Source organism: Hylobates moloch, unplaced genomic scaffold (genome assembly GCF_009828535.3).
Source record: "Hylobates moloch isolate HMO894 unplaced genomic scaffold, HMol_V3 SCAFFOLD_19, whole genome shotgun sequence".
Lineage (NCBI taxonomy): Eukaryota > Metazoa > Chordata > Mammalia > Primates > Hylobatidae > Hylobates > Hylobates moloch.
The window spans coordinates 14065656-14088295 of record NW_026652294.1 but is presented as its reverse complement, the minus strand read 5'-3'; the positions used below and the strand labels follow the sequence as shown (position 1 = coordinate 14088295).

The following is a 22640-nucleotide window of genomic DNA, read 5'->3' as shown; positions in this document are numbered from 1 at the left end:
CAGCTACTCAGGAAGCTGAGGTAGGAGAACTGCTTGAACCTGGGAGGTAGAGGTTGCAGTGAGCTGAGACTGTGCCACTGTACTCCAGCCTGGGTAACAGTGTGAAACTCCATCTCAAAAAAAAAAAAAAAAAAAGAAGAAAAGAAAGAAAAGAAAAGAAAAAATCAATGTATAAGGGACAAGCTAATAAGTGATGTGCATTATAGACCTGAGCACTGATGATTAGTTCTCTGTGGCATGATTCAAGTTAGGTGTATTTGGTCTGATTGTAGGTGACACCACCAGAAGGATACAGGGTGGATTGTTCTCTAACTCCTTCCTCACAGTCTTCAGCATTGTATTCCGTGCGACAAGTGAGACAGCCAGGTGCTCATCCACTGGTATCATAGGTAGGGTGGTGAGGTTGATGACCTCCATCTTCCTGAAGTGATTCATTGTCCAATTTCTTGTAAATGGACAAACAAAAAGCTTCCACTTTTAAGAGCCTCTCATTTCCCACTCCAATCTTGTCCTTTGTTTAATCAGCCTCCTGGAAATCATAAATAGCATAGAGCCAGCTCAGAAAACACAAAAAGAAAAGCCCAACCACGTTCCCCAGCCACACAGGGTTGATGGCAAAGCACATGTCCCATGTCTGCACGGGGAATGAAAGGGTTCCGTCTGAGAAGCCCATTCTTTTCTACGGTTCGTATCGCCAGGTGGGCAACCCCCGCTTCCGCCTTCTCCTGCCCAAGCCCCTCAGGGCTAATTTTTTGTATTTTTTAGTAGAGACGGGGTTTCACCGTGGTCTCGATCTCCTGACCTCGTGATCCGCCCGCCTCGGCCTCCCAAAGTGCTGGGATTACAAGCGTGAGCCACCGTGCCCGGCCCGAGAAGCCCATTCTTAAATGAGGATTGCAAGGTATATGGACTTGTTCTTCCAATGTCTGACGCCTGACTCTCCCTCTGCTCCTCCCCCATGATGAAAATTGTTCTAGTTTTAAAAATAAGGAGACTAGAATGCGGAAAAGGCCAGGGCTCTAGACTACTCCAGACCACTCAGCAAGTCAGTTCCCAAACGAGAAATGAAATCAGATCTCTTTGTTTCTCTGAGTCCCAACTCTAAAAGAGATTTGGATTAGGTGACCCAAGGCTCTCTCCAGCTTTCCGATGCTGTGATTCTAGAATACGTGGTCCATCTCCTCAGCACAAGGCTCCTGATCAACCTGAGGCTTTCTGCTCCCTCTCAGAAAACTGGCCCCAACCCTACTCTTCCTCCTCGGCTCTGGAACACTCTGGTCTGCCAGCTCTCCTGGGTCCTTGCTTGTTGGCCAGGAGCCCATTACTTCCATCTGTGGGCCCTCTATGTCCAGAGTCTAGTGTGATAGGCCTTGTTATAATAGAGCAAAAGACTTAGATCCTGCCCTCTAGAAGCTCATAGATAATGGAAGGACAGAGAAAACGTTGAGTTTGGTGGAAACATGAACTCAAGTGCCCTTTCACCATACTCTCCTTCCTTCTCCGGTTCAGGCCTTTGCTCCATCCTCTTCTCCACAGACATGCATCTTACACGCCAGACCCGCGGAACTTCTTCCTGCTCCCTGACCACACCATGCTCTTCCTACCTCTATGCCTTTCCAGATGTGGTTCCCTCTGTTGGACTATGCCCAGGTGACACATCTGTGGAAACCTTCTCAAATAATTCCAAGCCATTAGCACCATGCCTCCTCTGCAAAGCCCAGGGTTCTGCATTCATCTATCTTTTCTTTTTTTTTTTTTTTTTTGAGACGCTTTGTTGCCCAGGCTGGAGTGCAGTGGTGCCATCTTGGCTCACTGCAAGCTCCGCCTCCCGGATTCACGCCATTCTCCTGCTTCAGCCTCCCGAGTAGCTGGGACAACAGGCGCCCACCACCAGGCCTGGCTAATTTTTTGTATTTTTAGTAGAGACGGGGTTTCACTGTGTTAGCCAGGATGGTCTTGATCTCCTGACCTCGTGATCCGCCTGCCTCAGCCTCCCAAAGTGCTGGGATTACAGGCGTGAGCCACCGCACTTGGCCTGCATTCATCTATCACAGGACTCACAATAGTGAACTGGAATGATTTGCTTCTACTGCTTTCTCCATTAGGCAAATTATGGATTAACTGTGATTCCTTTTAGACTTACCACGGTTTTGTTTGTTTGTTTTGAGACAGCCTCTTGCTCTGTCACCCGGACTGGAGTGCAGTGGCGCGATCTTGGCTCACTCACTGCAGCCTTGACCTCCTGGATTCAAGCCTCCCGTGTAGCTGCGACTACAGGTACCTGCCACCCACAACTGCCTAATTTTTGTATTTTTAGTAAAGATGGGGTTTCACCATTTTGGCCAGGGTGGTCTCGAACTCCTGACCTCAGGTGATCCACCCACCTTGGCCTCTCAAAGTGCTGGGATTACAGGCGTGAACCACCACTCCCAGCTCCTTCTGAATATTTCATACCATTTTAGGTATTCTCTGAAACATGGTAAGTTTTTACTGCCATTACTTGCATAGGATAAAAGGAGAGGGAAGAAAACTAGCTTCCTTAAATATCTACCTTGTGGCAAGCAATATGCTATGTGCTGGGGGCAGAAGGGTGGAAGAGTAAGAAACCTTCTGCCCTCATGGAGCACACATTCTGGCAGTCAAGATTCAAATGCCCTGTTTAAAGTTAACATATTTGGGCCGGGCTCGGTGGCTCTTGCCTGTAATCCCAGCACTTTGGGAGGCCGAGGCAGGCTAATCTTGAGGTCAAGAGTTCGAGACCAGCCTGGCCAATGTGGTGAAACGCCATCCCTACTAAAAATACAAAAATTAGCAGGGCATGGTGGCAGGCACCTGTAATCCCAGCTACTAGGGAGGCTGAGGCAGAAGAATCGCTTGAACCTGGGAGATGGAGCTTGCAGTGAGCTGAGATCATGCCACTGCACTCCAGCCTGAAAGACAGAGTGAGACCCTGTCCCAAAATAAATAAATAAATAAAGTTAACATATTTGATGCTTTTCAGAAGAGGCGATATGAAAAGAAGAAAAATTAAAATAACAAAAAAGTTAATATATTTGAGCACACAAAAACAATGCTGACTTTAGGCCGGGCGCGGTGGCTCACGCCTATAATCCTAGCACTTTGGGAGGCCAAGGCGGGCAGATCACGAGGTCAGGAGATCGAGACCATCTGGCTAACACGGTGAAACCCCGTTTCTACTAAAAAATACAAAAAATTAGCCGGGCGTGGTGGCAGGCACCTGTAGTCCCAGCTACTTGAGAGACTGAGGTAGGAGAATGGTGTGAACCCAGGAGGTGGAGCTTGCAGTGAGCCGAGATCACGTCACTGCACTCCAGCCTGGGCAACAGAGCGAGACTCCATCTCCAAAAAAAAAAAGAAAAAAGAAAAAAAAAAAAAAGAAAAAAGAAAAAAAAAAAAAAAAACAGGCCGGGCGTGGTGGCTCATGCCTGGAATCCCAGCACTTTGGGAAGCCGAGGCGGGTGGATCACGAGGTCAGGAGATCGAGACCATCCTGGCTAACATGGTGAAACGCTGTCTCCACTAAAAATACAAAAAACTAGCCGGGTGTGATGGCAGGCGCCTGTTGTCCCAGCTACTCTGGAGGCTGAGGCAGGAGAATTGCTTGAACCCAGGAGGCGGAGCTTGCAGTGAGCTGGATCACGCCACTGCACTCCAGCCTGGGCAACAAGAGAAAAACTCGGTCTCAAAAAAAAAAAAAAAGTGGGGAGCGGAAATAATATGCCATCCAAAATGTACCATTCAAGCAGCGGGAAGTGAGGCTGGAAAGGTAGGAAGTGCCCAGACCGTGCTGGCCATCAAAATAGCACTAGCTACATGTGACAACTAAGTCCTTGGAATTTGGTTAATGTGACTGAATAAGTAAAATTTTAAGGCTGAATGCAGTGGCTCATATCTGTAATCCCAATACTTTGGGAGGTGGGGATGATGCCACTGCACTCCAGCCTGGGTGACAGAGTGAGACCCTGTCTCAAAAAAATAAACAGGCCGGGCACGGTGGCTCACGCCGTAATCCCAGCACTTTGGGAGGCCGAGGCGGGTGGATCACAAGGTCAGGGGATCGAGACCATCCTAGCTAACACGGTGAAACCCCATCTCTACTAAAAATACAAAAAATCAGCCGGGCATGGTGGCGGGCGCCTGTAGTCCCAGCTACTCAGGAGGCTGAGGCAGGGGAATGGCATGAACCTGGGAGGCGCAACTTGCAGTGAGTGGAGATCGCGCCACTGCACTCCAGCCTGGGAGACAGAGCAAGACTCCGCCTCAAAAAAAAAAAAAATAATAAAAATAAAAATAAATAAATAAATAAATAAATAAAATAAACAAAAGGCTGGGCGCGGTGGCTCATGCCTGTAATCTCAGCACTTTAGGAGGCCAAGGTAGGCAGATCACGAGGTCAGGAGATCGAGACCATCCTGGCTAACATGGTGAAACCCCATCTCTACTAAAAATACCAAAAAAAAAATTAGCTGGGCATGGTGGCGGGCGCCTGTAATCCCAGCTACTTGAAAGGCTGAGGCAGGAGAATGGCATGAACCCGGGAGGCGGAGCTTGCAGTGAGCCGAGATTGTGCCACTGCACTGCAGCCTAGGCGACAGTGCGAGACTCCATCCAAAAATAAATAAATAAATAAATAAATAAATAAATAAATAAATAAATAAATAAAAATACCAAAAAAAAATTAGCCTGGTGTGGTGGTGGGCGCCTGTAGTCCCAGCTACTTGGGAGGTGGAGGCAGGAGAATGGCATGAACCCAGGAGGCGGAGGTTGCAGTGAGCCAAGATCACGCCACTGCACTCCAGCCTGGGCGACAGAGCGAGACTCTGTCTCGGAAAAAAAAAAAAAGTAAAATTTTTTTAAAGTAAAGCAATAAAAGAATGGCTACTCCATAGATAGAACAGCCAAGAATAAAATTTTAATTTTAATTAATTCAAATTTTGGCCGGGCGCAGTGGCCTGCACCTGTAATACCAGCACTTTGGGAGGCCAAGTCAAGCAGATCACCTGAGGTCAGGAGTTCGAGACCAGCCTGGCCAACATGGTGACACGCCATCTCTACTAAAAATACAAAAAATTAGCTGGGTGCGGTGGCCGGTGCCTGTAATTCCAACTACTCGGGAGGTTAAGACAGCAGAATCGCTTGAACCCGGGAGGCTGAGATCACACCACTGCAACCCCAGCCTGGGCAGCAGAGTGAGACTCTGTCTTAAAAAAAAAAAATTAAATTTTTAAATAGAAGCAGTGCAAATTTAGAAATACTGATTATATCTTGAAATGGTAATGTTTTGGACATATGGAGTTTAAAACATTACTCAATTTCACTTGGCTTTTTTTCTTACTTTTTAAAAAATGTGGCTACTAGAAAATTCCAAATCACATATGTGGCCTGCTTTATGTTTGTATTGTACAATGCTGAGCCAGATTGTGAAGATTTTAGTTCTAGGACATGGAAGTCTCCCCTCTTTTAATGCATGGTGGTGTAGCTGGAAGAGAACTGAGCTTGGAGTCAAAGACCCCCGGGTCCTGCCCCTCACTGGATGGATGCCCTGGTACACCCACTAGGCAGCTGGTAAACTCCTTGAATGGCCTAAGTTTCTTCACTTATCAGACGGAACCAATAACACACGCTGTTAGGACTCTAGGAGATCTGGAGTTGATTCTCCAGTAGTTCTCTGTCCCTTCCTCACAATGCGACTTTTAAGTAGTCCCTGGGCATCAGCTTCCTTTGCTTGTAGAAGCCGCCATGAGGGCATGGGGAGGGGGCAGGCTGCCAGCGGTGGGTCATGGTGCGTCGGTCCGTCCGTCTTACCTGAAAGCATCGGCGGAATTTGACGAACCCGGGGCCGGTCCCGCCACGGGTCCCTCAGGGGACCCCGCAAAGTTCTGGGTCGGCCCCCGACAGCCGGTGCCCCCAAACTCACAGCAAGGGGTGCCCTTTGCCTTGTGCTGGGGGAGGAGGAGGGGAGTTGGGGAGAGGCCCATTTTGCTACTCTGAGTCCAGGCGTTCTCCAGGCAACGCCGGCGCGGTCTCCACTTTCCCGTTTCCCATAACAATGGAACCTTCTTGAGCCGCAGCGTTGTCCGCGAGACGCCGTTTCCATGACAGCCCGGCCGGGGGCCCAGACCAATGTGTCAGTGGGGAGGGTGAGTGCAGGTCCTGGTCCTAGGGGCATGAAAAGGACCCCAGAAGACACTGCCTTTGTATAATCCGTTTACTATCGCGAGGTGATTCACTGAGTTTCTGGGGATTCGCACAGGCTGGCGCTGGGAACCCCAGCGCCGGCTACCCCTTTCCTCGGTGGTAGAGGCCGGGAGGGGAGGCGCGGCGCATGCGCGTGGCGAGCGGGCGGCAGGAGGCGGGTGGGTCAAGGTGGCTCTAGGCTACAGGGTCCTTGCTAGGGGGTCTCGGGGAGCGCTTGGACCCCGGCTTCTGGGACGCGTCAGGTACGTCTCCGAGTCTGGCGTCGCCGGCCAGCGCGGCCTGGGTTCACCCGGGGGCCCGAGCTGTGTAGGACGCCCGGGCCTCGCCTGGAGAGCGGCTTCGGGAGGGCCCGGGGAAGGGGGCCGGGCGACCCTGGGCGGTGGCCGCCCTCCTCTGTATGTCTCCGCGCTTGTGAATTGGGGCGGTAATTCCTCCCCGTAGGTGGCCGTGAAGGTGATTGCATGAGATCGTGCGTGTGAACGTTTGTTGACAGCTGTTACTTGAGTCCTACAGCGCTGGGGGCCGTGCACCTGCGTAACATGGCTACCTCTGAACTCCTTGGGGGACACGTATTCCTTTGAGAATCCGATGAAAGCCAAAGATTCAGCCCTTGTTTTCTTAGAATTAAATAAAGATAATATATTTTATGGCCTGTTGCAAACGGAAAACCTTTACACAATGATTAGTGATTAGTATCAGTATCTGTGGACTGGGGAGGCACCACTTACTTGATCTTCTTCCCAGGGTCGTTGTGAGGATCAAGTGCACAATTTATAAACACTAAAACACTATAACATCTTGTGAGCCAGGTACCATTATTATTCCTCAGTGCAAGAAAGAAGCCGAAGCCCAAGGGGGATAAATGCTGGTGTCCCACTGTGGGTGAGCAGCAGAGTGATCATTGGAAGCCAGGTGCTCCCCCTTCACTTCCTGTGTGCCCAGCACGCTCCCCCCGGGAGTTTCACTAGAAAGAAGGTTGCCATGGGCCAAGGGGACAGCTTGTACCTCAAGTGCACGCGGATGCCCCAGAATCCCAGGATCTCAGCTGAGCCGTTTGTGGATTATTAGATCTGACTTAAAAGGTAGCTAATCCAGACCCTTCCTCATCTGTAATATATGGATGACAGTTCCCAGCTGTAGTGTTATGAGAATTAGTGCGGTCATGAGTGAGGGGCCCCAGTTAAAGCCCGAGAAGTAAAGCAGCTGGGCCAAGGTCTAGCAGGCAACTGAGGGGCAGAGCCAGGCCCGAAACCTGGTTGTGTCCAGCCCATGTGCTCAGGCCCAGTGCAGTTAGCATCAGTGGGGACTTGGCTTATTTCTCCTTCTTCAAATGTCTCTAGATGCTAGGCATGCTGGGGGCTGCTTTTGAACTGTGTTTTTGTTCATTTTGTTCATAAGTAACATGAATATATTCTCATTGTAATAATTCATTAAATCTCCAGTATATTTAATATAATTTTATATTGTACCATATGAAATTGTCACAATTTGACCTTTTTTTAACCTATAAAATGACAATTTCATTCAAGTCAGGCATCCTGTTCCCTTTTTCAGGTTTAACCACTATGAACAGTTTGGTGTATCCTTCCAGATCTCTTTCTTTCTTTCTATTTTTTTTTTCTTTGAGATGGGGTCTTGCTCTGTCACCCAGGCTAGAAAGCAGTGGTGCAATCTCGGCTCACTGCAACCTCCGCCTCCTGGGTTCAAGCAATTATCCTGCCTCAGCCTCCTGAGTAGCTTGGACAACCGGCGCACACCACCACACCCGACTAATTTTTGTATTTTTAGTAGAAACGGGGTTTCACCATGTTGGCCAGGATAGTCTCCATCTCTTGACCTCATGATCTGCCCAACTCGGCCTCCCAAAGTACTGGGATTACAGGCATGAGCCACCGCACCCGGCCTCTTTCTTTTTTTTAATACACACATATATTCTTTTATTTTATTTTATTTTATTTTTTTGAGATGGAGTCTGGCTCTGTTGCCCAGGCTGGAGTGCAGTGGTGCGATCTCGGCTCACTGCAAGCTCTGCCTCCTGGGTTCACGCCATTCTCCTGCCTCAGCCTCCTGAGTAGCTGGGACTACGAGTAGCTGGGACTACGAGTAGATGGGACTACGAGTAGATGGGACTACAGGCGCCTGCCACCACGCCAGGCTAATTTTTTGTATTTTTAGTAGAGACGGGGTTTCACCATGTTAGCCAGGGTGGTCTCAATCTCCTGACCTCGTGATCCGCCCGCCTCGGCCTCCCAAAGTGCTGGGATTACAGGCGTGAGCCACTGCGCCCGGCCTATTCTTTTATTTTCACTTTGTCTTATCATATGGGGGAATATACCATACACATCATTCTGCAACTTGCTTTCGCAGTGTTAAAGCATGTCAGAAGTCTTTCAGGTTAGTTCATGTACAGCTATCTCACTGTCTTTAATTGCTATTTACAATTTTATTTTTATTTTTTGAGACATAGTCTCGCTTTGTTGTCCAGGCTGGAGTGCAGTGGTGCAATTTCTGCTCACTGCAACCTCTGCCTCCTGGGTTCAAGCAATTGTTGTGCCTCGGCCTCCTGAGTAGCCGAGATTACAGGCGCACGCCGCCACACTGGACTAATTTTTGTATTTTTAGTAGAAATGCGGTTTTGCCATGTTGGCCAGGCTGGTCTCGAACTCCTGGCCTCAAGTGATCTGCCTGCCTTGGCCTCCCAAAATGCTGGGATTACAGGTGTGAGCCACTGTACCTGGTCTACAATTGTTTTTTTTTTTTTTTTTTTTGAGACAGAGTCTTGCTCTGTTGCCCAGGCTAGAATACAGTGGCACGATCTGAGCTCACTGCAACCTCTGCCTGCTGGGTTCAAGCCTCAGCCTTCTGAGTAGCTGGGATTACAGGCGCGTGCCACTGTGCCCGGCTAATTTTTGTATTTTTAGTAGAGATGGGGTTTCACTGTGTTGGCCAGGCTGGTCTTGAACTCCTGACCTCAAGTGATCCACCTGCCTCGGCCTCCCACAGTGCTAGGATTACAGGCGTGAGCCACTGTATGATTGTTTTTAATTCAAACATGTAACTACCAGGAAAACTGTCATGAGCACATAACCCCAAATACCTTCATTTATTTATAAATTATATATACATATGTATTGTATGTTATACATACATTCCAAAGACGCTTCTTAACTTTTATCATTAATTTTAGTGAGATCAATTTCTCCCTTAATGAAAACAGCCTGGAAGTTTTTTTTCCTGTCCTCATTGGATACATATCTTGCTGATTGTGATGGATTCATACTTTGAATTCTCTTTTAATGATAATGGATATAAAACCTTGTTTCAAATAGTCTTGAAAAGATACCAACCCCTCCTCTTGCCTTTTTTGGCCCATTTCTTGTCAGATCCAATTAACCCGTTACGGCTTTTATTTCATAATGTAGTGAAGGAAGACCTTACGCCCAGGAGGAGCAGTGAGGGGTCGGCTGTTTTCTTTTTGCTCACTTGTGCCGTCATTGTTTTTCTCTTTAGTCTATGGCTTCTTAGAAAGATTCTTTGTAAGCTGTGTGTGTGCTATAAATTAAAATTGAGTAATATAGGCCAGGCATGGTGGCTCAGGCCTGTAATCCCACCACTTTGAGAGGCCAAGTTGGGCCAGTCGCTTGAGCTCAGGAGTTCGTGACCAGCCTGGGCCACATGGCGAAACCCCGTCTCTACAAAAGACACAAAAATTAGCTGGGCCTAGTGGCGCATGCCTGTGATCTCAGCTACTCAGGAAGCTGAGGTGGGAGAATTGCTTGAGCCTGGGAGGTCGAGGCTGCAGTGAGCTGAGATCGCGCCACTGCACTCCAGCCTGGGCAACAGAATGAGACCCTGTCTCAAAAAAAAAAAAAAATGAGTGATATATGGGGAAAAAAGAACACTAACCCCTGTTTTACATCATACACAAATATTAATTCAAGATGAATTATAGTCACAAATGTGAAATGTAAACAATAATATTACCAGAAGTTAACAAAAAATATCATCATGACCTTGGGGTAGGCAATTTTTTTTGGGGGGTGGGGGACAGGATCTCACTCTGTCACCCAAGCTGGTGTCATAATCTCAGCTCACTGCAACCTCTGGCTCCTGGGCGCAAGCAATCCTCCCACCTCTGCCTCCTGAATAGCTGGGACCACAGGCGCACACCACCATGCCCAGCTAATTTTTTGTATCTTTGGTAAAGACAGGGGTTTTGTATGCCATGTTGCCCAGGATGGTCTTGAACTCCTGGACTCAAGTGATCTGCCTGCCTCTGCCTCCCAAAGTGCTAGGAGTTATAGGCATGAGCCACCATACCCAGCCTGGGGTAGGCAAACATTTTAAAAATAGAATACAAACACTAATCATTAAGAAATAATAATAAATTGGGCTGGGTGCAGTGGCTTATGCCTGTAATCCCAGCACTTTGGGAGGCCGAGATGGGTGGATCAAGAGGTCAGGAATTCAAGAGCAGCCTGGCTAACATGGCGAAACGCCATCTCTACTAAAAGTACAAAAATTAGTTGGGTGTGGTGGCAGGCGCCTGTAATCCCAGCTACTCAGGAGGCTGAGGCAGGAGAATTGCTTGAACCCAGGAGGCAGAGGTTGCAGTCAGCTGAGATCACATCACTGCCCTCCAGCCTGGGCGACAGAGTGAGACTTGATCTCAAAATAAATAAATAAATAAATAATTGGATTTCATTATAATTAAGAACTTCTGGCTGGGAGCTGTGGCTCACACCTGTAATCCCAGCACTTTGGGAGGCCGAGGCAGGTGGATCATGAGTTCAAGAGATTGAGACCATCCTGGCCAACATGGTGAAACCCCGTCTCTACTAAAAATACAAAAATTAGCTGGACGTGGTGGTACGTGCCTGTAGTCCTAGCTACCCAGGAGGCTGAAGCAGGAGAATCGCTTGAACCTGGGAGGCAGAGCTTGCAGTGAGCCAAGATTGAGCCACTGCACTCCAGCCTGGGCGACAGAGCGAGACTCCTTCGCAAAAAAAAAAAAAAAAAAAAAAGAACTTCTTTGATCAAAAGAAATCAATAAGAAAGCAAAAAGAGGCTGGATGTGGGGTGGCTCACACCTGTAATCCCAGCACTTTGGGAGGCTGAGGCGGGCAGATCACCTGAGGTCGGGAGTTCGAGACCAGCCTGACCAACATAGAGAAACCCCGTCTCTACTAAAAATACAAAAATTAGCCAGGTGTGGTGGTGCATGCCTATAATCTCAGCTACTTGGGAGGCTGAGGCAGGAGAATCACTTGAACCCAGGAGGTGGAGGTTGCAGTGTGCCGAGATGGTGCCATTGCATTTCAGCCTGGGCCACAAAAGCGAAACTCTGTCTCCAAAAAAAAGCAAAAAGAGGTCGGGTGCAGTGGCTCATGACTGTAATTCTAGCACTTTAGGAGGCGGAGGCGGGTGGATCACTTGAGGTCAGGAGTTCGAGACCAGCCTGGCCAACATGGCAAAACCCTATCTCTACTAAAAACACAAAAATTAGCTGGATTTAGTGGCAGGCGTGTGTAATCCCAGCTACTTGAGAGGTTGAGACAGGAGAATCTCGAACCTGGGAGGCAGAGGTTGCAGTGAACCAAGATAGCACCACTGCACTCCAGCCTGGGTGACAGAGCGAGACTCTGTTTCAAAGAAAAAAAAAAGAAGAAAGCAAAAAGAAAAAAGTGGGAGAAGATATTTTCAGTACTGTACATATATACAGTAATGAAACTTGTATCCAGCATATATAAATACCCTCACAAACCCTTACAACATGAACATGATAGACAGCTCAATTTTAAAAAATGGCAAAAGAGGGCTGGGCGCAGTGGCTCATGCCTATAATCCTAGCACTTTGGGAGGCTGTGGCGGGTGGATTGCTTGAGGTCAGGAGTTCGAGACCAGCCTGGCCAACATAGCGAAACCCTGTCTCTATTAAAAATACAAAAATTAGCTGAGCATGGTGGCGTGTTCCTGTAATCCCAGTTACTCGGGAGGCTGAGGTAGGAGAATCACTTTAACCTGGGAGGCAGAGGTTGCAGTGAGCCAAGATCGTGCCACTGCACTCCAGCCCGATGACAGAGGGAGACTCCATCTCAAAAAAAAAAAAAAAAAAAAAAGGCAAAATACGCGAACAAGCATGCCACAAAAAAATCCATATGTCCAAGGAGTATGTTAAATGATGCTCAACTTAATTAGTTATTTGGGAAAGGCAAATTAAACAATGCAACACCATTACATACCTCCCAGAATGGATAAGATGAAAAAGACAGAAAGTGCCAGATATTGACAAAGATCTCTTGCAAACTGCAGATAGGAGTCTCAATTGGTACAATGACTTTGGAAAACCATTTGGCAGTATCTGTTAAAGCTAAATATATGAATGCTGTATGACTCTACAGTTCTACCCCCAAGTATGGAACCAGAAAAGTGTGCATATGCATGTAGATATACATGCTCAAGTCTTACGTTCTTAGCAGTACTTTTTTGTTTTTATTTTTTGAGACAGGGTCTTGCTCTATTGCCCAGACTGGAGTGTGCAGTGGCAATCATAGCTCACTGCAGCCTCAAACTCCTGGGCTCAAGCGATCCTTCCACCTCAGCCTCCTGAGTAGCTAGGACTACAAGGGTACACCACCACGTCTGGCTGATTTTTCAATTTTTTGTAGAGATGAGGTCTCATTATGTTGCCCAGGCTGGTCTCGAACTCCTGGCATCAAGTGATCCTCCTATCTTGGCCTCCCAAAGTGCTAGGATTACTGGCATAAGCCACCATGCCTGGCCTAGCAGCACTATTTTTGATGGTCAAAAACTGGAAACAGGCTGGTGTGGTGGTTCACACCTGTAATTCCAGCACTTTGGGAGGCCAAGGCAGGCAGATCACTTGAGCCCAAGAGTTCAAGACCAGACTGGGCAACATGACAAAACTCCCATCTATATTAAAAATGCAGAAAATTAGCCAGCATGCTGGTGCGTGCCTGTAGTCCCAGCTACCCATGAGGCTGAGATGACAGGATCACCTGAGCCTGGGAGGTCGAGGCTACAGTGAACAGAGATGGTACCACTGCACTCCAACCTGGGGGACCAGAATGAGACCCTGTCTCAAAAAACACAAAACAAAACTGCAAACAGCTCAAATGTCCATCTTCTGTAGACAAGTAAATTTTGCTGTGTTTATACAATAGAATATTATCCAGCAATGCAGATGAACAAACTATAACTACACACAGCTGCATGGTGCGAGAAGCCAGATGCAAACGAGGACTCACTGTGCAATTCCATGCATGTACAGTGGCCAGGTGAGGCTTATGGAGTGCTGAAAAGCTCTGTATCCTGATCTGGAGGGTGGTTTTAAAAAAATGTTTTGAGCCAGCGTGTTGGTTCACACCTGTAATTTCAGCACTTTGGGAGGCCAAGGTGGGCAGATCACTTGAGGTCAGGAGTTCGAGACCAGTCTGGCCAACATGGTGAAACCCCGTCTCTACTAAAAATACAAAAATTAGCCAGGTGTGGTGGCACACACCTGTAATCCCAGCTATTTGCGAGGATGAGGCACAGAGCAAGGCTCTGTCTCAAAAAAAAATCATAAAAAATAAAATTTAAAAAAATATTTGATTTTAATTTTTTTAGAGATGGGGGTCTCACTGTGTCACTCAGGCTGGTCTTGAACTCTTGGGCTCAAGCAATCCTCTCACCTTGGCCTGCCAAAGTGCTGGGATTTCAGGTGTAAACCACCACGCCTGGCCCTGGAGGGTAGTTATACTTGTGTAGTAAAAACTCATGAAACCTTACACTTATGATTTGTGGTTATATATATATATATATATATATATATATATATATTTTTTTTTAGACGGATCCTGCTAAGTTGCCCAGGCTGGTCTTGAACTCCTGTGCTCAAGTAATCCTCCCGCCCTGGCCTCCCAAAGTGCTGGGATTACAGGTGTGAGCCACTGCGCCCAGCCTAAATAAAAAGTTTGCTTCTCCCCTCCTTTCCTCCCCAAAAACCAGGGTGTTATCAGGAACTCTACTTAACTAGGCCTAGGTGAATTGCAATAGGTTGCACTACGCTGAAAGCAAATGTACAGGTTGTGGGGGTGCCGTTGTCAGCTCCGCCATGTCATGGACCTGCCCCCTTTTCAGGACACCTCATGTCACCTTCCATAACAGAACAGGTAACCTGACATATGAGGTGCATTGTTGACAAGTGACACTGGTGACAAGTGAGGGGCACTGTTATCAATCTGGAAAGGAAATATAAGCATAGCTTTACTTATTTATTTATTTATTTATTTTTTTAATTTATTTTTGAGACAGAGTCTTGCTGTGTCACCCAGGCTGGCGTGCAGTGGCGCGATCTTGGCTTACTGCAACCTCTGCCTCCCGGGTTCAAGGAATTCTCCTGCTTCAGCCTCCCAACTAGCTGAGATTACAGGCACCTGCCACTATGCCCAGCTAATTTTTTGTATTTTTAGTAGAGATGGGGTTTCACCACGTTGGCCAGGCTGGTCTCAAACTCCTGACCTCTTGATTTGCCCGCTTCGGCCTCCCAAAGTGCTGGGATTATAGGCATGAGCCACCGTGCCCGGCCATTTCTTTATTTTTTTTAGTGCCAGGGTAATGCTCTTTGACTCAGGCTGGAGTGCAGTGGCATGATCATAGCTCACTGGAGGCTCAAACTCATAGGTTCAAATGATCCTCCCACCCAAGCCTACTGAATAGCTGAGACTACAGGCATGCACCACCATGCCTGGCTAATTTTTGTATTTTTTGTAGAGACAGGGTTTTGCCATGTTGGCCAGGCTGGTCTTAAACTCCTGGGCTCAAGTGATCTGCCTACCTCAGCCTCCTAAGTCACTGAGACTGTAGTTGTGTGCCACCATGCCAGGCTAATTTTTTTTTTTTTTTTTTTTGAGACATGGTCTCTCACTCTGTAGACTAGACTGGAGAGCAGCAGTGGATCACAGCTCACTGCAGCCTCAACCTCCCTGGGCTCCAGCGACCCCCCAGCCTCAGCTTCCCAAGTAGTTGGGACTGCAGGCATGCGCCACTGTGCCCCACCCAGAAATCTTAGCATACTGCGTAGCACAAAGGGAGCGTTCAGCACATGGGAGCTATTACCAGGTGTCTTAATCCATTTTGTGCTGCCATAACAGATTACCACAGACTGGGTAATTTATAAAGAAAAGAAGTTTATTTGGCTCACAGTTCTGGAGACTGGGAAGTCCAAGAGCGTGGTGCAAGTATCTGGTGAGGGTCATCCTGTGTGAGGCAGAAGGCTCACGTGGTGAGCAAGTGCACGAGAAAGACAGCATGGCAGCAGAACTCATCCTTTTACCAGGAGCCCACTCCCAAGAAAACTAACCTACTCCATGACGATGGCATTAATCCATTCATGAGAGCAGAGCTCACATGGCCCAGTCACGCCTTATACTGTTAAACAATGGCAATTCAATTTCAACATGAGTTTTGGTGGGGACATTCAAACCATAGCACCAGGATCGTTAGTAGCCACATGATAAAATGTATGTCTTCAAGATTTGAGGACAATGGCATAAGATCAGTGATCCAGCTGCTTGTACCCCTGACTTTTTCTGACCCTAGGAGAAGGGAGCGTTGGCTTTGCTTACATCAGGCCAAAGATGCCTTTCTTTGGGAATACGTTCAGTCCGAAGAAGACACCTCCTCGGAAGTCGGCATCTCTCTCCAACCTGCATTCTGTGAGTGTCGGTACTGGGGTCGGCCCGGTGTGCAGTGTGAGTTGAGTGCTGAGCGTGTCTCTGAATGGAAAGTGTGGTCCTCCAGAGGCATCGGTGCAGGAGGGCATCCTTTCCGTCCATATCATGGCTATTGCTGAAAACATTTTTGAACTCTTGTTTGAGAATGATTGTCAGCTTGTTTATCTAAGAACTTAAGAAGACAATCTCATTATGATATTTGACCCCAAATATCCAAATTTTTTTTTTCTTTTTTGAGATGGAGTCTCGCTCCCGTCCCACAGGCTAGGGTGCAGTGGCGTGATCTCGACTCACTGCAACCTCCACCTCCCAGGTTCAAGCGATTCTCCTTCCTCAGCCTCCTGAGTAGCTGGGATTACAACTGCCCGCCACCATGCCCAGCTAATTTTTGTATTTTTAGTAGAGACGGGGTTTCACCATGTTGGCCAGGCTGGTCTCGAACTGCTGACCTCAGGTGATCCACCTGCCTTGGCCTCCACAAGTGCTAGGATTACAGGTGTGAGCCACTGCGCCCAGTCAGTATTATCCAATTTGACTTCTACTTTATTCTGTGACCTTTTCCCACAGAGCTGGCTGTGCAGGTTGGCCATGTCTTCACAGAAGGCCAGTGGGGTTGAACAACAAGGCTGTGGGGGCTGAGCATTCACTCCAGGTTTCAGGTCTTAGAGTCTATTGTCTCCTGTTCCCAGTGAAAATCATGGTGGGGGCAGCCCCGCTGTGGCCAGAGCTGGGCATTCTGTGGAGCAGGCCAGGCAGAGGCTTAGGATGTCAGTTTCTGGTGCCCCCAGGCCTGAGGCTCCCTTTCCTCACTGCCATGTGTGACAGATGCAGATACACCTGGTGGTCCCTCTGGGACATCCTCTGTCCTAACTCCACAGAGTGTAAGAGCAGCAGTGTGCTTACATGACGTCTGTCTCTGACCATGACCTGAAGTCAGTCCTCCCCTGTGTTGTTTTCCACATGCTGACAGGTACTTCTAAGCCTTGGGAGGGAAAACGGCCTCCACGACACTCTGTATGGTCACTGGTGGATTTTATTAGTTCCCCGTTATTACAGGATAACGACCCAGATCTTGGGAGCAGCACAGATGACCCTTGGTGGCCTCACTCCAGCTCTCCTTCCTGCCCTTGCCCTCTGCACACCCTGTGCTGCAGCCGCCCAAGCCCCATGTGAACCTCCCCTGTGCACGCTACTCCTTCTGCCTAGAATGTTTAATTCTAGAATCCAGAATAGATTAATTCAAGAGCTATTGATTGATACCTTTCTATGTGCCAGGCACTCTCCTAAGCACTGGGCATGCAGAAGTGGATGAAGGAGGGGAGAGAAAAACATCAAATCCCTGCTTTCATGGGGCAGATACTTTAATGGAAGGCTACAGAAAATAAGCAAATTTTTATCAGATGGTAATACGTGCCAGACAGCAAAACAAAGCATAGGCCTGGGATGGGGTGTGGCTGAGCACTGGGGACCGAGCTGTCATTTTCAACAGCGTGGTCAGGAAGGCCTAACTGAGAAAGGGACATTTGAGCACTTACCTGAAGGTCTCCCTGTGTTGAGCCGCTATTGAGGGCAGAGCTGGTCATACCCATCCCTGGATACCCAGTACCGAGTCCTGACTCAGGGTAGGTGCTCACTGAGTTGTAGAAATGAATATCTAAGCCGGGCGCAGTGGCTGACGCCTGTAATCCCAGCACTTTAGGAGGCTGAGGTGGGTGCATCACTTGAGGTCAGGAGTTTGGGACCAGCCTGGCCAACGTGGTGAAACTCTGACTCTACTTTAAAAAACACAAAAATTAGGCCAGGTGTGGTGGCTCACGCCTATAATCCCAGCACTTTGGGAGGCCGAGGTGGGCGGATCACAAGGTCAGGAGTTTGAGACCAGCCTGGCCAATATGGTGAAACCCTGTCTCTACTAAAAAATACAAAAATTAGCCAGGGGTGGTGGTGTGTGCCTGTAGTCCCAGCTACTCGGGAAGGTGAGGCAGGAGAATCGCTTAACCTGGGAGGCAGAGGTTGCAGTGAGCCGAGATTGTGCCACTGCACTCCAGCCTGGGCGAGTGAGACTCCGTCTCAAAAAACACCCCAAAAATTAGCCGGGTATGGTGGTGCATGCCTATAGTCCCAGCTATTCGGAGGCTGAGATGGGAGGATCACTTGAACCCGGGAGGCGGAGGCTGCAGTGAACTGAGATCGCACCACTGTACTCTAGCCTTGATGACAGATCGAAACTCCGTCTCAAAAAAAAAAAAAGAATAGAATATGTAAATTGTACTGTTGCATGTTAAGAAGCAACTCCTCCTCCTCCTACTTGTTAGAATTTTATGTCTTTTCCACAACATACGTAGCTCCATATTAAGCAAATGATAACTTAGGGGACTGTTATATTTAAAAAGGATTTTTCACTTGATTAACACTTTATAGTAGGATTGCTTAAACTATTAAGTGTCGAGTAGGTATAAAATAATTCAATTTATAAATTTCAGCATATATAACTTTTCTAGAAAACATCTAATGTATAAAACAGTATATTTTTTATCTCATAATTAAACTTTTGCTGTACATCATTTGATTTTATGGCTTTAAAAAAATCATTAAAGGTTCCAGGTAATGATTAGAGAAATGAGTTGCTGGGGTCATATTGTTGGCGGAAGAGGAGCTGGGATGAGGGCGTGTTCTGGGCCTGCTGAAGTTGTCACGTAGCATCTCGCCCACAGTTGGATCGATCAACCCGGGAGGTAGAGCTGGGCTTGGAATACGGATCCCCGACTATGAACCTGGCAGGGCAAAGCCTGAAGTTTGAAAATGGCCAGTGGATAGCAGGTGAGCTGTACTTCCTGCCATTTCGTCAAACAAGATTGTAGGAGGAAATCCCCCTTTAACTGGTTCTGTCGTTCCTCCAGAGACAGGGGTTAGTGGCGGTGTGGACCGGAGGGAGGTTCAGCGCCTTCGCAGGCGGAACCAGCAGTTGGAGGAAGAGAACAATCTCTTGCGGCTGAAAGTGGACATCCTGTTAGACATGGTGAGGCAGGTGATGGGAAAGAGAGGCCTAGCTTCTCCTTTTGGGGAGGCTCCACCTCAAGTCATTTAATCTGACAGATCTCTCCTCAATGCCAGTTTGGCCAGGTACATTGCTTTGCATCCAAAGCCACACGCGAGAAACAAGACACAGTTCCTGCCCTCACAGTGTAGAGGCAGGTGGACCGTAAGCATAATTACGTAAGGACCCAGTTGGAGTCTGCATAGGATCTGCACGGCACACGAGGGAGAAGTTATTTCTGTCAAGTCGGGAGAGCTTCCCAGAGGAAGGGATATCTGAGCTGAATGTGGAAGGATAATGGCGGGAATGGAGGTTAGATGAAGGCATTCCAGGAAGAGGGGTAGAGCCGGCTCATGGCTTTGAAGTGTCTCATACCAAGTAGGCATTAATCAGTGCCCAGCACAGACCAGCTGAGGGCCTCACACTGCATTAGTGTTGGTTTCTTGTGGCTGTTAAAAATCCAGCAACCCACTGGGCCTAGAGGAGCCTGTGAAGGTTCAGAGGCAGGAGAGCATACACTGTAGTGGTTAAGAGCACACACTCCGGAGCAAAATGGCCTGGGTTCCTCGCCCAGCTCTGCTACTGACTAACTGCTCTGTGATTTAATGTCTTCAGCAATAAATGGCATAATAGCTAATTGTGGTGGTGCACCCCTGTAGTCCCAGCTACTTGGGAGGCTAAGACAGGAGGATGGCTTAACCTTAGGAGTTTGAGACCAGCCTTGGCTACAAAGTAAGACCCTGTCTTTTTTTTTTTTAAAGGACTAGGCTGGGCACGATGGCTCATGCCTGTAATCTTAGCATTTTGGGAGGCTGAGGTGGATGGGTCACAAGGTCAGGAGTTCGACACCAGCCTGACCAACATGGTGAAACCTTGTCTCTACTAAAAATACAAAAATTAGCCGGGTGTGATGGCACGCGCCTATAATCCCAGCTACTCAGGAGGCTGAGGCAGGAGAATTGCTTGAACCCGGGAGGTGGAGGTTGCCGTGGGCTGAGATCGCAACACTGCACTCTATCCTGGGCGACAGAGTGAGACTCCGTCTCGGAAAAAAAAAAAGACTGACATTTTAGGCTGGATGGTTTTTTATTTTTATTTTTATTTATTTATTTTTTTGAGATAGAGTCTTGCTCTTTAGCCCAGGCTGGAGTACAGTGGCGTGATCTCCACTCATTGCAACCTCTGCCTCCCCGGTTCAAGTGATTCTCCTGCCTCAGCCTCCTGATTAGCACCCGCCACCACGCTTGGCTAATTTTTGCATTTTTAGTAGAGATGGGGTTTCACCATGTTGGCCAGGCTGGTCTCCAACTCCTGACCTCACGTGATCTCCCTGTCTTGGCCTCCCAAAGTGCTGAGATTACAGGCATGAGCCACCACACCCGGCCTGGATGTTTTTTTTAAAAATGAGCATAATCGTAGTATCTACCTCACAGTGAGTTAGTACAAGAAAAGCACCCAGCCTGGCCGACAGAGCGAGACCCTGTCTCAGAAAACAAACCAAAAAACAAAAACAAAAAAACCCTAAGGAGGAAAGTGGTGTTCTTTTTCCAGCATTTTTTCCCCTAATCCCCATTATGGGAGCTACAGCTTAGAATCAATTTAAACTCTTATCCCTTAGCCTTAGAATCACCAGTATCTGCCTTTGACATCCTCTGAGACCTACTCTCCTTCATGCAGGGAGTGCCATGCCCTCGTGGGTGACAGCGTGCTGACAGAGTGGACTGTGAATATTCTTCAAGTACTTGTGGTCCTGGGTCATCAGGGGTTGCTTTCTACCCAGTTACAGAGGGTTTCCCATCGTGGAGGCCAGCAGCGTCAGAGAAGTGGCAGGGGGCCTTTCCTCCGCGTGTAGGGCTGGCCTTGCTAACCTGAAACATTTCTTAGAAATGTGCTGCTTGCTAACAGCTGCTGCTTTACTTTCAGCTTTCAGAGTCCACTGCCGAATCCCACTTAATGGAGAAGGAACTGGATGAATTGAGGATCAGCCGGAAGAGAAAATGAAGACCCCAGAGACATTTATTGGGGAGTAGGATGTGGCTAAGTGCTTTTTTTTTTTTTTTTTTTTTTTTGGCCAGACTAGTGGATTCAGTCCTGGAAGAGAGTATCATATAATGGGACCCACAGGCACTGGCACCCTTGGGTTGGCAATAGAAGGTGACATGGAATGGAGAAAACCAAGATTCCAGATGGGGATAGTAACTAGAAGGTGCTTCAGATGCACTGCCTGCGGATGCCAGTCTGAAAACCAGACTGCACGGAGGCCTGGGGCTGCTAACGAGCTTTTTGGTGCTCTCCACACACAAGCTCGCAAACACACATGTCCCAGAATAGCTTTGTTGGGCTCTGTTGGGAGAAGTGGCTGGAGTTCATTCTCTCACCCCCTTACGTTGGTGTTTGGGGTGTGGCAGCGGTTCTACAGAGCTCTGTGTTGGGGGTCATGCATGAGCGGCTCTCTTGGCTCTTAAAGGCAGGCCTCTCTCTTCTTGCCTTTAAAGAATCCTCCTTCCTCACACCTGGCCTCCTCTGACTTCAGCTTCTCAGCAGCAAGCACCAGCCTTCTACAGCAACACTATATTTTTATGCTACTTTCCTGTTTGCACTACTTTTTTATTAAAGGATGTTAAATAATCTTTCTGTGACCAAAGTGACTAAAAAGAGAACCATGAATTTCCCAAGAAGTAAATGGAGCTGGCCAGGCATGGTGGCTCACACCTGTAATCCCAGCACTTTGGGAGGCTGAGGTGGGCAGATCACCTGAGGTCAGGAGTTCGAGACCAGCCTGGCCAATAGAGCAAAACCTCGTCTCTACTAAAAATACAAAAATTAGCCAGGCGTGGTGGTAGGCACCTGTAGTCCCAGCTACTTGAGAGGCTGAGACAGGAGAATCACTTGAACCCAGGAGGCAGAAGTTGCAGTGAGCCAAGATCATACCATTGTACTCCAGCCTGGGCGACAAGAGAGAGAGACTCCATCTCAAAAAAAAAAAAAAAAAAAAAAAAAATTAAATGGAGCCTGGCCAGGTGTGGTGGCCCACACCTGTAATCCTAGCACTAGCGCTTTGGGAGGCTGAGGCGGGCTGATTGCTTTAGTTCAGGAGTTCAAGACCAGCCTGGAAATAGCGAAACAAAATACAAAAAAAAGAAAATTAGCTGGGCGTGGTGGTGCACACCTGTAGTACCAGCCTCTCAGGAGGCTGAGATGGGAGGATTGCTTTGAGCCCAGGGAGGTCGAGGCTGCAGTGAGCTGTGATTGCTCCACTGCACCCCATTCTGGGTGACAGAGTAAGACCCCTGTCTAAAAAAAAAAAAAAAAAAAAAAGAAGTAACTGGAGCCTGGAGTCTAAGCCTCTGTTGTTCCATCAAAAGCCAGAATTGGCCGGTCGTGGTGGCTCACGCCTGTAATCCCAGCACTTTGGGAGGCTGAGGCGGATGGATCGTCTGAGGTCAGGAGTTTGAGACCAGCCTGGCCAACATGGCAAAACCCCGTCTCTACTAAAAATACAAAAGAAAATTAGCTGGGCGTGGTGACACATGCCTGTAGTCCCAGCTCCTTGGGAGGCTGAGGCAGGAGAATCGCTTGAACCTGGGAGGCGGCCACTGCACTCCAGCCTGGGTGACAGAGCAAGACTCCGTCTCAAAAAAAAAAAA

General features: G+C 48.1%; 2 protein-coding genes across 7 annotated transcripts in view; one reads left to right on the top strand and one right to left on the bottom strand.

Annotated features, from left to right (window-relative positions):
* The window catches only part of FAM227A (family with sequence similarity 227 member A), a 70058-nt gene extending 64092 nt beyond the window's left edge, over window positions 1-5966 (bottom strand). The window contains exons 1-2 of the mRNA XM_032139889.2: window positions 5827-5966; window positions 294-529 (exon numbers count right to left, since the gene is read on the bottom strand). Coding sequence (XP_031995780.1) covers window positions 294-435 — 142 coding nt within the window. The 5' untranslated portion in view covers window positions 436-529; window positions 5827-5966. The remainder of the gene's footprint in view (window positions 1-293; window positions 530-5826) is intronic.
* A 218-nt stretch (window positions 5967-6184) lies between these two features.
* CBY1 (chibby 1, beta catenin antagonist) lies at window positions 6185-21623 on the top strand. Of its 6 annotated transcripts, none has more exons than XM_058431750.1 (6): window positions 6185-6242; window positions 13404-13517; window positions 15823-15938; window positions 18671-18776; window positions 18857-18975; window positions 21069-21623. In XM_058431750.1, exons 2-6 carry the CDS (start codon window positions 13499-13501, stop codon window positions 21456-21458), a joined length of 750 nt encoding a protein of 249 aa, XP_058287733.1. In that variant the 5' UTR covers window positions 6185-6242; window positions 13404-13498; the 3' UTR covers window positions 21459-21623. The 6 variants fall into 6 exon arrangements, with proteins under 6 accessions (XP_058287733.1, XP_058287732.1, XP_031995822.1 ...); XM_058431749.1 differs by lacking the exon at window positions 6185-6242 and adding an exon at window positions 6366-6461; XM_032139931.2 differs by lacking the exon at window positions 6185-6242 and adding an exon at window positions 6366-6461 and having other exon boundaries at window positions 20917-21623.
* Window positions 21624-22640: the final 1017 nt, after the last annotated feature.

Excerpts from the sequence above, each read along its gene's own strand:
- CBY1 (XM_058431750.1), top strand. Across the intron at positions 15,939-18,670 it reads CTCTCTCCAACCTGCATTCT|TTGGATCGATCAACCCGGGA; the intron begins GTGAGTGTCGGT and ends TCTCGCCCACAG. Across the intron at positions 18,777-18,856 it reads AAATGGCCAGTGGATAGCAG|AGACAGGGGTTAGTGGCGGT; the intron begins GTGAGCTGTACT and ends TCGTTCCTCCAG.